Source organism: Crotalus tigris, unplaced genomic scaffold (assembly GCF_016545835.1).
Source record: "Crotalus tigris isolate CLP2741 ecotype Arizona unplaced genomic scaffold, ASM1654583v1 scf7180000017739.2905288, whole genome shotgun sequence".
NCBI lineage: Eukaryota > Metazoa > Chordata > Lepidosauria > Squamata > Viperidae > Crotalus > Crotalus tigris.
In genome coordinates this window covers 1,701,258-1,717,223 of record NW_024096605.1, presented here as the reverse complement: position 1 = coordinate 1,717,223, position 15,966 = coordinate 1,701,258, and the positions used below count along the sequence as shown (strand labels likewise).

The window sequence follows — 15,966 nt, the reverse complement described above, 5'->3', positions numbered from 1 at the left end:
GTCAAATTTACACAAGCACAGAACTTAAGGGAGAATTTTTATAAAATGTTTTATAGATGGCACCTTGATCCACAAAAAATGTCTTATATGTACCCTGACGTGCAACCCAAATGTTGGAGATGTGGTTATAAGGAGGCTTCCTATTATCATATTTGGTGGTCATGTAGAGAGATAAAAGCATTTTGGATCAAAGTATGGTGGAATATCCAGAGAATTTTTAGAAGGAGGGTAAAATTTACTCCGCAATTATTTTTGTTAGGTATTGTTACAGATTGTGATACAAAGGAGGTTGTATTGATGTTAAATTTGATTACAGCCGCTAGGCTGTTAGTAGGACAATATTGGAAGAAGGAATCCTTGCCTACATTGCAGGAATGGTTTCTTAAAGTAGCTTATCTGGCGGAAATGGCAAAGATCTCGGCTTTCTTAAAGCAACAAACGCAAGAGAAGTTTTTTGCTGTTTGGGATAAATGGATAAAATTTATACAATTTAGATTGGGTATACAAAAATATTATATAGTTTTTTCATAAGTTTTATTTTTATATATATTATAGATAATCTTTTTATATATATAAATATAAAGTTTTTAATTTAATTTTTATTTTTACTTTTTAAGCCTATATTCTGCTCTGGGAAGCTCAGGGGGGGGAAGGGAGGGGGGGGTTTTCTTGGGAGGGGGGGGGTTTATATATATATGTATTGTTTAGTTTTATTTTTTTTGTATATGTTGTCTCTTGTTTTGTATTCTTTTTTCTTTTTTGTAAAACTTATAAAACTTTTAATAAAAAAAAAAAAAAAGAATTGACTTTTTCTTGATTACAACTGACTTATATTTTAGGGTAAAGAATTTTAAAATTTTTCCTAGGACACTGACGGATCATAGTCCAGTTTGGATGGAATTGGTCGATGAAAAAGAGGAGAGGAGATCGTGGAGGATGAATGAAAATTTACTTAGACAAGAAAAGAATGTTCAAAAATTAAAGGAGCATTTAAAGGATTATTTTGTTTTAAATATGCATAAGGGAACTTCAATGTCAATGGTCTGGGATGCAGGCAAAGCCTTCATGCGAGGGATTTTGATACAAATGAATAATGTTCATAGACAAGCAGATTCAGAAACGCAAGGAATTGGAAGATGAGATTAAATTAAAAGAAAAAACTTTGATTTTAAATCCTACAGATGAGAAGGTTAAAGAATCTATAAAACTGCTTAAATCACAATTTAATATGTTGATGGCTGATCAAACTGCAACTAATTTATTGTATATGAAACAAAATACATTTTGTAATGCTAATAAACCAGGGAGATGGTTGGCTTACCAACTGAGAAAGAAACAGAGACAGAGAATTATAGATAAAATAAATTATAATGGTAAACTGGTATACCAGAAGGAGTTGATTAAGAAATCTTTTTTAGATTATTATCAAAAATTATATAAGAGTACTAGAGTACAGGTTTTAGATATAGATAATTATCTAAATGAAGCCAACTTCCCTAAATTAACAGAAGATCAGAAACAAGAAATTAATGGTTTGATTACTAGTGAGGAAATTGAGACGGTGATCAAAGAATTAAAATTAGGTAAAGCACCGGGTACGGATGGCTTGACATCTATTTATTATAAAACTTTGGTACAAGAGATGATTCAACCTTTAAGTGAGCTCTTTAATAACATATTACAGGGTTCAGAGATCCCTCTGTCATGGGGTAGAGCCTTTATATCTCTGATTCCAAAAGAAGAACAAGACCTTACTTTACCAAAGAATTATAGACCTATATCTCTCCTAAATGTAGATTATAAGATTTTTGCAAAAATTTTAGCTAATAGGCTTATGAGGGTTTTGCATCATGTTATACATACAGACCAAACGGGTTTTATAACTGGAAGGTATATGAAGAATAATGTCAGACAAATTATTAATTTATTAGAATATTTAGATAAAAATAATCAAGTTTCTGCAGGATTGATATTTTTAGATGCTGAAAAAGCTTTTGACCAATTGAATTGGCAATTTATGTTAAGACTAATTGAGAAAATGAATTTTGGAGAAAAATTTTTACAAGCTCTTGGTGTTATTTACCAAAAACAAACGGCACAACTTATAGTTAATGGGGGTTTGTCAGAGGTGTTTACAATAGAGAAGGGGACTAGACAGGGTTGTCCACTGTCACCGTTGCTGTTTGTTTTAACTTTGGAAATATTGCTGATTAAAATTCGAGAATCACAGCAAATAAAAGGGATAGAAGTTAATAAAAAAGAATATAAATTAAGGGCCTTTGCGGATGATTTGGTGGTTACCTTATCCCAACCTACTTATTCTGTAATAGAGCTACTACAATTGATACATCAATATGGACGGGTTTCGGGTTTTAAAATTAATAATAATAAGACTACAATATTGCCCAAAAATATGACTAATCTGGATAAGCAGATTTTGGTTAATCTGACAGATTTTGAGGTGGTTAATAAGGTGAAATACTTGGGGGTTATTTTATCTGTTTCTAATGCAAAATTGTATAAAAATAATTATGAAAGGTTGTGGGTCAATATACAAAGAGATTTGAAAAATTGGGAGAAGTTGCAATTATCTCTTTTGGGAAGAATTGCGGCAATTAAAATGAATGTTTTGCCAAAGTTTCTTTTTTTATTTCAAATGATACCTATTTTAAAGAATGAGGTTAAGTTAGATGAATGGCAGAAAGGTATTAATAAATTTATCTGGGAAGGGAAAAAACCAAGAGTAAAACTTAAAATTATACAAGATATTCGTGAGAGAGGTAGGCTCAAGGTACCGAATTTGAAATTGTATTATGAGGCTGTGGTTTTAACATTAATAAGTGATTGGGTTAATTTAACAAATGTAGATATACTCCTCTTGGAGGGTTGGGATTTACTTTTTGGATGGCATGCCTATTTAATTTTTAATAAAAAGGTCGATAGGGTCTTTAAATCTCATATTATAAGGATTTCTTTACTTCGGGTTTGGAGGAAATATTATAGAAGTGATTTTAAAATTCCATTATGGGCTATACCATGGCATGCGATAGAAGGGATAAGGAGAGGAGTTAAGATGGATAGTGTTTCTTATGCACAATTACTTAGATGGGATGGTAAAAATTGGCAGTTAAAATCTTTGGAAGATTTAACACAAGAAAATATTATTTACTCATGATTCCAGTATAGACAAATAGTGGATAGGTGGAAGATAGATCGTAATGTGGGTTTGCTTAGAGAAGATGAAAACTTGTTAAAACAAATAAAAGATCAAAGACGAACTCACATTAAGAGAATTTATGGGGTGTTAGTAGAATTGGATTCAGAAGCAGAATTAGTCAAAGAATGTATGATTAAATGGGCACAAAATTTTGGTGAACCAGTTCTACTAGATACCTGGGAAATTATTTGGGTGAGGAATGTCAAATTTACACAAGCCCAAAACTTAAGGGAGAATTTTTACAAAATGTTTTATAGATGGCACCTTGATCCACAAAAAATGTCTCGCATGTATCCTGACTTACATCCTAAATGTTGGAGATGCGGATGTTTGGATGCTACTTACTATCATATCTGGTGGTCGTGTAAAAATATAAAAGCTTTTTGGATTAAGATATGGTGGAATATTCAAAGAATTTTTAGAAGGAGGGTAAAATTTACTGCACAATTGTTTTTGTGATACTAAAGAGACCACATTGATGTTAAATTTAATTACAGCCACAAGGTTGTTAGTAGGGCAATGTTGGAAGAAGGAATCTTTGCCTACTTTGCAAGAGTGGTTTTTTAAAGTTTCTTATTTGGCGGAAATGACAAAGATTTCGGCTTTTTTGAAGGATCAATCGCAAGAGAAGTATTTTGCGGTATGGAAAAAATGGATAGATTTTATACAATATAAGTTGGATATAAAAAAATATTATTTAGTTTTTCAATAACTTATATTTAAAATTTAAAATATTTTATAGACTTTATTCTTTTTTATTTTTATTATACTTTCTTTTACCTTTTACCTTTTTCTTTTTTCTTTTTCTTTATTCTTTTTCTTTTTAAGTATTTTTCTTTTGGTATTTATGTTTTTATATATATATATTATTGTTAATTATTTTATAATTTGTTCAATTAATGTATTTAGATTTATTCATGGTTTATATCTTTTTTAAGATTTTTTGAAGAAATTTTAATTAAGCCTATATTCAGCTCTGGGAAGGTCGGGGGAGGGAATGGGAGGGTTGGGGAGGTTTGGGGAAGAGTTGTTTTGTTTTTGTAAAATTTTAAAAAAAATTCAATAAAAAAAAATGTATTGTGACTGCTGAGAATAATGCATTCTGTTTCTGTTGCAGAGGAGAAAAAGCTACAAAATAACTACAGTTTATTTACACTATAACAGGTTAGATTATCTTCCAGTTTTGGATCGTTTTCCATAAAATGTGGGAAAATTAGCCCTAAAGAGAGAAAGCTACAACAACCAACAAATTACTGGCTTCTCCCATTTCCAGAATGTTTATGGTTTTCCATCTAGATTTTCAAATTTTCAGCAAGCATAGACAAATTGTTCTCAGTGGGTGTAACATCCACTTGTAGGGATGTTAAAACATTCCAAGCTTGTAAACGTTTGAGCCCAAAACAGTTTTAAGTGGTCTGAACACAGAATAAAACTGTGATTTCAGAAGATCTTCCTTCAGAATAGGCCCATTTCAAATATTCATATTCTGAAACCCTGAAGATATCACCTCATTTATAAATTAAAATATAATTTTATATTTTATATCATTTTATATCATTTCTTTTTTTCTTCAAACTTCTTAGCTATTGGGAAGTTTGAGTTCCTGCTTTCTTTGTGGGCCTACAAATGCATTTGTTTTGTAATTTCTTTCACTGACAGTCATTATGCAAATGGAAGCTCTGTTCCCTGCAATGTTTATTAGAAAGTTTTGCTAAAACTGTGTTGCTTTCGTTTATTTGTTGAGTATGTTGTAGGTTGCTTCTGCTGTGTGCGTTAACTTTTGCTTGTAGACTGTCTAATGGAAAGATATGCATTAAGTTTAGGCATTTAAAAGAGAGAAGCCAAAAAAATAATAATAATACTTTTGTTGCACTTGTCATTATTGTTCACAGGTTGAAGTGAATCATGCTATTTTTTTCTAGATTTCAGCAGCTGTTTGGGTATAGGCAGGCTGTGGAAAATAACTGTTGGATTTAGCTGTTGGATTTTTTTTTCTTTTAATCACTCTCATTGCAAACCTTTGTGCCTATTGGATGAAAAGCAAAAGTCAGCCTGTATACCAAATCATCCCATCTAATTTTGTGGTTCAAAAATGAAGGAATAAGGCATTTTCCAAGTTCCTATTATTTTCTATTTTTATAGAAAATAGTTGGTTCTATCTGAAACAAAGTATTCAGAGTTTTGTTGGGATGTAGATTTGTACAGTACAGTAGATTTGTACAGAGCTCAAAACAAGTTTTGTCTTTTTTCTACTTTATGCACACCATTATTTCCCGATTATTTCAAGTTTCACCCAGCTCAAGGTAGTTTTGATACAACTTGCTATGTCAATCTAAAATTGATTCCATAGTGTGCTACTTCACTCCCATTTTAAATCACCCATGGAAGGAGACAGAGTCCTCTATAAAAAAACTATATCACTGTGTAAACATGATACCACAAAACATAAGAAATGTATTCAGTTCCTTGTATTTTCCAGTTAACAGTTAATAGTCCAACAGTGGACTATTCTTGGTTGCAATATACAGTCAGACATTAGCCTGAGATCTATGTTACCAGAACAACACTTTTAAGATCTGCTTTACCCCCCACCTGTCAATTTTTCACAAAGCAAATGCATAAAAATCTTTGCTGTCACACTGTATTTGATTTTGCACCTAGCAAACTAAAATATTTCTCCATGTCTCGGTGGATTAAAAAAAGTTTCCTATAATTGATGTGTTATGGTAAATTGCATACATGGTAAGTGGAAAACTTATGTATCTTGGGTTGGAAAAAAACTTTGTACACTGGAAAAAAAATGACAAAAAGAGAAAGTACCTGGTTTTTTCCTTTCAACATGAGAATGTTGGTTACCTTACCAAAAGGTAAGCCCAAAGCAATAACTTCTGTTTCGGTCACTTCTCCTGGTAATTTCCTGATATGAAGAACACGAGAAGGAGCTCCATCCATTTTATCTTCACCCTTGAATTTCTTGTTGTCGTTACCATTGGCTATAAGACATTTTTTAATTAATTTCAAATCTAAAATGTATTATAAACTCAAGAGAAAAATACACTTTGTATATGCAGACGTTTTCAAGTTAGTATATGAAAAATGAATTTGAAATCTTTCAATTAAACATTTAAAGATAATAAAAACTACATCTAATTATCAAGCAGACCCAAAACTCTAGTATGACATCATACAGAAAAAGGGAAGACATACTTGCATAGTTTCTATAACTAATTATCTAAAGCAAAAATCAATTTATGACTGACAATTATTTTTTGTATTTGGATTATCAAACAATTTTCATGTGTTGAGTCACACTGATGTGTCATGACATAGTGTATATCTCTCAAAATTATAGAATTTCTTTATAATTTACAGCTATAAATCTGCTTTCTTATAATCAGCTTTCACTGCTTCACAGAATATGACATTATGCTCCATCCCTGTTTGGAGTGTGATTTAGATCATCTCAGCCCAAACAGCACACAACATAATTGTATTTTTTTAAAAATAAAAACCCCTACTGAGTTTTTGCATGAGTCACTACCATTTATTGGTCTATTCTATTAATTAAATACAGGAAAGCACTTTGGCTGTCTGTTCTATTTTAATTTGAAAAAACTGAAACAATTTAGCCACAAAACACTTACAAAAATACATAAACTTAAAATTGTCAGGAAACACACCTTACATCCACAAAAATCATTTCTTTTCTAACAGAGATAACATATTACATCCGTTGTTCTAGTCCAACACAGATTGTGCTAGATGTTTTAAAGGACTTTGCTCAAGATTCAAATACATATCTTCAAAAGATGTATTTGATTTATGTACTAAGAAAAAGAACATGATCATAATTAGGTTGTAATTAATGTCCATGGGATTGAGGATGCAGACTGATGGTGGCATAGATTGGACTTAATGGGTTTGCAAATGTACTATGCATACTGCCACTAAACTTGTAGGATAAAAAGATTTCAGATGCCAAATGGGATGCCAGAGTGCTGAAGTAGTGACTATATTTAGCAATGTTGTGCATAGGAAAGACCGGGAAGGAGGGGGGGACTCAATAGATCACTAAAAAAAAAAAAAGTCCCACAGTGCAGATCCCGTCTTCTAATCCATTGTTCCAGATGATTACTGATGATAGTTTTTTGTTCAATTCCGAGAGCAATTTTTATTTTTATTTACTTGATTTCAGGATGTAGAGATACCAAGATTTGGCCTACCAAGTTTCAGGTATTGTACAAATCACAGTGCTACAGATAGGAAGGATGGGATGTTATGAACATTTATGAGAAGTTGGAAATAACCAACAATGCTACTTTGGAGAAAACTGGATGTGTATGTATGAGAAAATGGATTGTAAGGACAAACATGAACTAAATGAACTGAAGATCATGGACCACATTTTTGGATTGTGAGTTCAGCCTTATGAGGTAGTCAAGAACCATACCCAGATGAATAAATTCTGCTTTTTATAAGGTTGCATTAACAGAATCTTGTCAAATCTCAAAATAAATTTCTTCCCCGTTGGTGTTACACTCTCTAGTTTCTGTAACGGCTAAAGAGTCTTTTTGAGATTATTTGCCATGCTTATATTTCTTCTGCAGGCTGTCTCTTATCTCACTGTTCCCCTGGTTATGGCTCTAATCTCTCAAGATCTTCCCATATTCTATTACATGCAGTTCCTTAGACTTCTGGTTCTGGTGAATTTCAATCTCCATGCTTAGGAATTGGGTTTGGGTTAGTTTGCAATTTCATGGTCTTTCAGCCCCATTATGTAGACTAGACTGTGAAAGTAACTTTATTATAGTAGTTATAAAAACAGAGTCTTGCAAGCCTGGTTATGCTTTACACACCTACATCAATACTCGTGGCAAACTAAAGAAGTATCAATCTGAGCTATTTCTTCCTCTTCTCAGATTGTTTTTGGGTTGAGTCATGTTTCTTCCCTCATCACTTTTGGGAGGGTGTTCATGAAGATCCTCTTCTTTAATTTCTACACAGACTTACTTGTAACCATGGGCCTGCGTTGGTAAATTCAACTATAACTCCCAAAGACAGGCAAGCACTGGATTAAGTTTCTATTTCAGAGTAAATGAGATGGGATCTACATATGGAGGACCTTGACATCTATCTGTCCTTTGCTACTGTCAGATCATTTTTGGTCAGGATGCATTCTAGGCAGCAAAGAAATGCTGATGGTTTTCTGAAGGCATTCAGGCAATTTCCTGACAATTTGGTGGGTAGTTTCATCCTGTACTTGATCAATCTCTGCTATAAAGAAACAACTGGAATACTGGATAAAATTATTCCTATCAGGCTTCCTCCCTGTTACAAATCTTGAGCAACCCCATGCTTTGTAGGGGAGCTATAGGAGATAAAGAGAATGAAAAGCCGCCAAGACTGACATAAGATTTAAAATGCAGGTTTAAGCCTAGTAGTGATAAATGCAAAGTACTCCTCCATTCTTCCTGTGTCTCCAAATTTCCATTTGAAGCCATATTCAGAATTACTCTGATACTCCAGAGCAAGAATGAAAGGACAAGATATCTGCAAATCATTCAAATATTTCTGCAGCTTTCTCAACAGGAACCTGCACATATTATTCATTTGTGTCTTGATGCCATTTGGGCAGAATCAGATAGGGTGAAGGAGACAAAGTCTTCTAGTATTACCTGGCATTGTTTTAGCTTCTAAATGCAACACATGGATAAAGTATTCTGCAATATGAATTCTGTCACCTAAGGCTTGGATACATGTCCCTTATGACTCCTTTGGGCAACCAGGTAGGACACATTTAGCTGGATTTAGGGTAGGATTAACATTTCTCTGAAGAAAAATGTGATGTCTCTGCTATGGAAAAGACAATGGTGTGCTCTCTCTTAAAAAGGCTATCTCTCAACTTCTGCATAGTCCCCTTATCTGGAAACACTAAATGTGAAGAATATGCCATGCTGGTGACAATTAATTATACCATCAACTATAGTATAATTCTGGACCACCTGCATGGAGTGGAAAACCTTTTTAAAACAGGGTTTAACACCAAGCTATTGTCATTGGGGTAACTTTTAATTATTTTAACCATGGTTTTTATGTAAAATGATGATGATTTTAGTGGGATGTTTTATGATAATGTTTTATTGTAAACAATCCAGACTCATCTTAATAAGTCATACAAAACTGTTATAAATCTATAATAAAACAATAGCTGCTAGAACCTAATATTGGTGATTCTAAAGAGAAAAGCCAACAAGAAATAAGTATTTTGATTAGAAAGCGGGACAAAAAATTGTCATTCTAGAGACAACCACTAGTTTGTGTGTACATATGTTTCTCAAAAATAATCTGATTGCTGAAGTTAAATAATCCTAGTACCATAACCTGGTTTTAACATTTGTGCACATCTTAGAATTAATCACATTTAAAAAGGAATAAAACAAATTTGTAATAATTATAATCAGTTACAGTATTAATCTTCATGGCTGCATGCAAGCTATCTCTAGAAAGCAGCATGGCTATAAATTTAAACTGATGAGGAAGAAGAGCTATTATCCCCATGTTCTACTGTGAACCAACCACAGTTATCTTACTGGCCACAGCAGGAAACAGAATGTTGGGACTTGATAAGCCTATGGTCTGATAGGCCACACACCTTTAAAGTAATCAATATATTGCAAAATATTCTTCCTTTGAAGGAATATGATTATATAGAATTTACAGCATGGTTTGATATATGTGAGTGACTATGTTTAAAAATGGGAGGAAAGATTTGTTTCATTTGGGTCTGAGGTAGACACATTTGGTGCAAACATTTTAAAACAACCAGATTTTCCCAAATCTGCACTGGGAAAAATATATATTATATGAAACTGGATGAAGCACAAAAGCCTATTTTCAATTATCTCTTCTAGTCCAAGAAAAGTATCATCCAAATGACAAAAGTGTTAGTGTTATAGCTCTCAAAAAATAACAAAAACCAATATGTCTTCTGAATCCTTGAGCTGATATATTTATGATCATGGGCTAATTCAGCCTGATATCACAGGAATAAAATAACTAAAGTTCAGACTGAGTGTCTGCAAACTACTCTGAAGAAAATACATGAGCGGAAACAGTTACCACAGTTTATTCCTTTTTTCCAAATTTCAAAGTTGGCCAAGAGCACAAGCAAAGCAACACCCCCAATATTTATCTTCTCGTACAAAGCATGAACTCAGATTTATGAGCTTATTGGTTTTTACTTTCTATTTAATGCACATTTCTGTTCTTTTTGATCGTACCATGTTACTTTTAAAAATCACTTGCACAGAAAATTCCATCGCATTCTATAGGCAAAACATGCCATATTTCATCCACTACAGGGAAGTGACATAGAGCTTCTTCTTTCCTATATATGATTGAAAAACATATAAATGCTGAAGATTTACAATCTCCATTTCCTGGATTGTGAGGCCTTGCACTCACTTACTTGTGCCCTGATCATGTTGTATTTGGACTACTGCAATGCACTCAACATGGAGCTACTCTTTAAGAATACTTGGAAGCTGCAAATGGCACAGAATGCAACTGTGCAGACAGTTCTAGGGGTATATGGAATGGCCATGTAACACCACTGCTGAACAAGCTTCATTGGTGGCCAGTTTGCTTCCGAGTTCAATTCAAGATGTTGGTTATCACCTTTAAAGACCTTCATGGCAGAGGAACAGACTACCTGAGGAACTGCTCACCTCAATGGGATTGGTCCACCTCACTCACTCACTCCAGCAGAAGGGTCATGCTGCAGACCTGGTCAAAAAACTTTGGCTGCCCTTTTCTTCTGTGCCTCCTGCGCTTTGGAACATCATACCACTGGAGGCGAGATCTGTCTCCACCCTCTTGGCTTTCTGAAAGGGGCTCAAAACCTGGCTGCACTGATTAGCTTGGGACCCTGATGGGAGCTGCCCACTCTGGAGATGGCTAGTGGACTAAGAAAGAAGATCCCATTTCCATCATGTACGAGTTCCTAGTTTTACCCAGTTTCTGTAAATTATGTTTCTAATATCTTCATGTTTTATATTCTTGTTTTTATGGTGTTGTAAGCTGCCCAGAACCATTTGATAGTGAGATGGGTGGCACATACATTTAATAAACAAAAAAAATCAAACATGGGCCCAGTAAGAACCTCAGAATCAATGCCCTAGACTCTGTTACTAACTATTAGTGATAACTGATAAAACTTGTTGTCTTAAGAAGAAATGCATTTTATTGGAACTCAGCCAGAGGTGATATTTCCCCTCTCATTTTTCTTCCAATTTAATGGAGAAAGCTAAATATTTCAACATTATTGACCTTGAAGGTACCTAGGTTTCAAAGATGTCCCTGTTTAAACATAATATAAAACTGTTCTAAAACATATTTAGAACAGTGGTTCTCAACCTGTGGGTCGGGACCCCATTTGGAGTCGAACGACCATTTCACGGGGGTCGCCAAGCAAGGCTGTCCGCCATTTCCCCCCCCTTTTCTTTGGCCACGCCCCTGGCACCCGGTGATGTATAAGTGGTTGGGGGTCACCACAACATGAGGAACTGTATTATGGGGTCGCGGCATTAGAAAGGTTGAGAACCACTGTTTTAGAATATGTCCAGTGGCTTGACTGCATACAGACAAGTTCTGATGAAAATACAAAATAAGAATGAACAGAAAATGATTTTTATTCTTTGCTATTGTGAGAACATATTTCTGTAAAGAATGAACCAACAGCAAAATCAGTGAGGTTATTTTATGGAAATAATTTGATGTGGCAATTTTCTATTTATGGAATTTTTATTGTTAATAATTTCTTTTTTTATAAAATAAATAAAAAATTCACACAGCTAATATCTGAATAAATTCTCCTGAATAAAATAAAATATAAAATATTTATATATGTACTTAATTCCTCCATTGTTTAGGTATCCTTATTTCAAGCACTATTTCTTAAATAATAATAAATAATAAATTACTGAATGGGTTTAAGATGCATTAAGAGATTTATCTGGACACCAATTGATGAGATTAAAACATATCCTTTGAGACAGGATAAATGCTCTAAAAATGAATGTAATAATTTAAAGGATCCTTTATATTTGCATGCGTATATATCCAGAAAATATTTTTAAAAGCTCATACACTGTTTTGTACTTTTTTGTGGATTTCCTCAATTCCAAAGACATCTTTGAAAAAGATGCAATTGTCAATTATTTTCCCAATAATTGGGAATATAGGAATACTTCAAAAATATATATAAATTGAGTAATTGAGTAAATCATTGCGGTAGAAATGCAAACAGAATACCAGTTCATTAAATATTTTTTTCAATGATCTGAAATAACTAAGTTCTGGGAGGTTGCAATTGCATACAGTATATACTGCCCAGAGTTGCACTGAGAGTGAGATGGATAGCCTCTAAATTTGTTAAATAAAATATATGGATTTGATTTTGAAATGAAGTTTAATACTTTCAAATGTAGACATTTAATGATATACCTAAAACATGGAAACTGGGAGGTGGACAACAGAAATAAATTGTCTATGCCCTTACTACCAAGAAATTGGTTTTTCAAATTTACAGTCTCAGTTACACAGACGTGAGGTTACATGTATCCTATGAACAACTAGATTATAAACAGGTTCTCCATGGACAACTACAATGAAATGTGGCTTTCTTTTATTAAAACTATTATGTAAAAACCATACACATACATGTGTGCGTGTGTGTGTATATATGCATGAGAAGCCTTTATATAAAATTTATCTTGTAGTTGCATTGATTTCTTTATTTTTAAAATAAATATATTTTAATCATTTTTGGTGTAAGATGAATGTAAGGTAACTATTAAGTAAATTATGATTAGTCATATTTGATATTAAAACTATGTACAGCATTAAAATATCAATAACAATTTGCTACTATAAGAGTAACAATATATGTTAAAGTATCATTCTATGCTATAAAAAGAATTAAAATAAAGTAGTGAAACGCTAATATAATATGCTAATATGCTTTCACATTAAGACTGTGAGTAGAAAACAAAGCATAATGAGATAGAAATACAACAATGCAATTATATAACTGAGGACTTGGGAAAAATCTACTTAATTCTTATTAGCAGTAAATTTCCAACATATTTACAAGCTTGTAAATATTGTATGTTGGAGTAAAATTATAATCAGAAAAAAGTACAAAGATATAATAACATTTAACAGTATATCCAGGCAGCTTTTTAAAAGGAATGGTGGGGATATTTTTCGATGTCTTCATAATAAGATGAAAAGAAAAGAACGGTTTGATGGTCACCTTGAAAGCACAGATATTCCAGGACAGAAATCTTCATATACTGTATCTTCTGTCAAAGATAACTACAGGAAAAACATTACCAGACTGAAGACTCTTCTAATTTTAAGAACTTCTAACTCTCTAACATAATCATGTAAGTCCCTGCTTACTTTTGACTATCAAGAAAACTCTATGGCCAAGAACCATCTTAGTCAAAGATTAAATATGGATAGTCAACTTTGTTTCCACTTTTTCCAATGGTTTCCATACACTGTTTCACCATGTGAAACTCATTAACACAGCCCCCCCCCCCAACCTTTTGAGTACCAGGAACTGTAGAGAAAGATTTGTCCATGGACTGGAGGAGGTGTGATTTTATATGCTGCCTGCATACTGTGGCTGGGGCTTTGCTTGTTTGCATGGCCTGGTTACTGGCATGCTGTGGACCGATGCCGGTCCATGGACCGCGGTTGGGGACCCCTATATTAACATTTTGCCATAACCCAATAAAACTGTTTTCTACATTGATTAAATCTTATTAGAATTTGAAAATTAGGGGAACTCCAAACCCTACCCCCTTCAGTCTTATTGTCACCTCTGCTACCAATCAATAAACCAAAACATATTTCAGTGAAATATGTTGATCAGACTGAAAACATTTTCAACAATAACTATCATTTTTTGATTATAAACATTTTAGGAACATTGTTAATTCTCTAAGAATTTTGAGCAACGATATTAGTAATGTGTCTTCCTACTATTAGAAATACGAACAGCATCTGACCTACTCAAATGGATGTCCATTTATATGCCAGCAGTGTTCCTTTGGTCTCTGAACAAAACTCATATTTTTAGCTTTTCTTATTTATATACAAATAATCCTCCCTGCAAGACAGTCAAGGGTTGTAGAATTCTTCTAAGACTTCTAAGGGTTGTAGAATTCTTCTAAGACTTATAGGGGCTTTTACACTGTATTACTCCATCATCCGCATATAGAAGGATGGATATAAATTTCTCTACCAACTTCGGATAATAAAAGTCCCATTTAAGTAACACACTGTGTCATTTATGCAAAAGTTAAACAAAAGCAGAGGTAACTTACAATCTTGTTTGATTGCCTTTCAAGTTGACATAGCATTTGATAGATAGCTTTGGGGTGGTTACCTCTGACTTTCAAAGACATCATAAAATGCTCAGACAGGACGTAATAGGTGATAATCCATTATGGTTGCTTTCAGTTTTCCCAGTTTTATTCAAGAGATGGAATCAAAAGGCAATTTTAAAACTTATAAAAGCTGAGTATAAGAAGCCTCTGAAGTGACAGGTGTATTTCTCCATTAAATGTTAATATTGTTAATCCTTGGTTGATAGCAGATCAGTTTCTCTAAATTCTACCTGCTCCTCTGCCAGGTTTTCTTGTTCCAGCTAATGCTTTTGTAGCAAGGAGCTAACTGTAATAAGCAAACAAATGTACAAGTTGTCCTAGATTTATGACCACAATTTAGCCCAAAATTTATGTTGCTAAGTTGGACAGTTAGGTTAGTTTTGCCCCATTTTATGACCTTTCTTGCCATAATTGTTAAGTGAATCACTGCATTCAAGTTATTAACACAGTTAAGTGAATCTGGCTTCCTTATTGATTTTGCTTATCAGAAGATCACATGACCCTGGGACACTGCAATCATCATGAGTCCGTTGCCAGGCAACCAAATTTCGACCACATGAACCTGGGGATGTTGCAATGGGCATAAGTGTAAGTCATTTTTTTCAGTGTCATTGTAACTTCAAACAATCACTAAATAAACAGTTGTAAGTCGAGAACTACTCTTATAGTTTGCTGACTTATTCTACCTTTTTTAAAAAATGGGAATTATGACTGCTAGTCCCAGGCCCCTACGCTAAATCTTTTATCTATTAAGAAATTATCTAGATCTAGTTAATTTATCAGTATTTAGCTTTAGTATGTATTTTTCCTACTGTCTCCAAAATCTAGCTAATAATGGTCAGACTGTTTTATATCTCTGGAAAAACAAAAGGGTCATCTATTAGAGTAGTGAGATTTTCTTTTTTGAGTTTGACCTTGAATGTATTATTGATAACTTATCATCAATAATCAATCCCAGACAATCCTTTCCCTTTCCTCACTTAAATCCACTTCAAATAAGAGGAATTTTAGTGAAATCTGTCTTCAGTTTCAAAAGGTAACAACAACAAAAAGAGAAAGAAGAGAAAAATTTTCTAATTAGGAAGCTGTTATAACCTGGCAATGCCAATTCCTCCCAAAGTCCTTATGGAAATTGGAAAGGCCAGGTGATCTCTACTCTCGGGGCAAAAATTATACATGCAACCAATAATTTCTATGGCAAATAATGGGTTTTAAAATTATTCTTTGGAGAAACTGCAGAAATGTTTATGGGCATTATTCAAAAATATATTGTAAGTCAGTAAAATTCCT

General features: G+C 33.4%; 1 protein-coding gene across 4 annotated transcripts in view; it reads right to left on the bottom strand.

The window, feature by feature from the left end:
• PTBP2 (polypyrimidine tract binding protein 2) overlaps positions 1 to 15,966 on the bottom strand; it is a 77,487-nt gene that overhangs the window by 39,952 nt on the left and 21,569 nt on the right. For all 4 annotated transcript variants that reach the window (XM_039339796.1, XM_039339798.1, XM_039339797.1 and 1 more), the window contains exon 4: positions 6,038 to 6,210. In XM_039339796.1, coding sequence (XP_039195730.1) covers positions 6,038 to 6,210 — 173 coding nt within the window. The remainder of the gene's footprint in view (positions 1 to 6,037; positions 6,211 to 15,966) is intronic.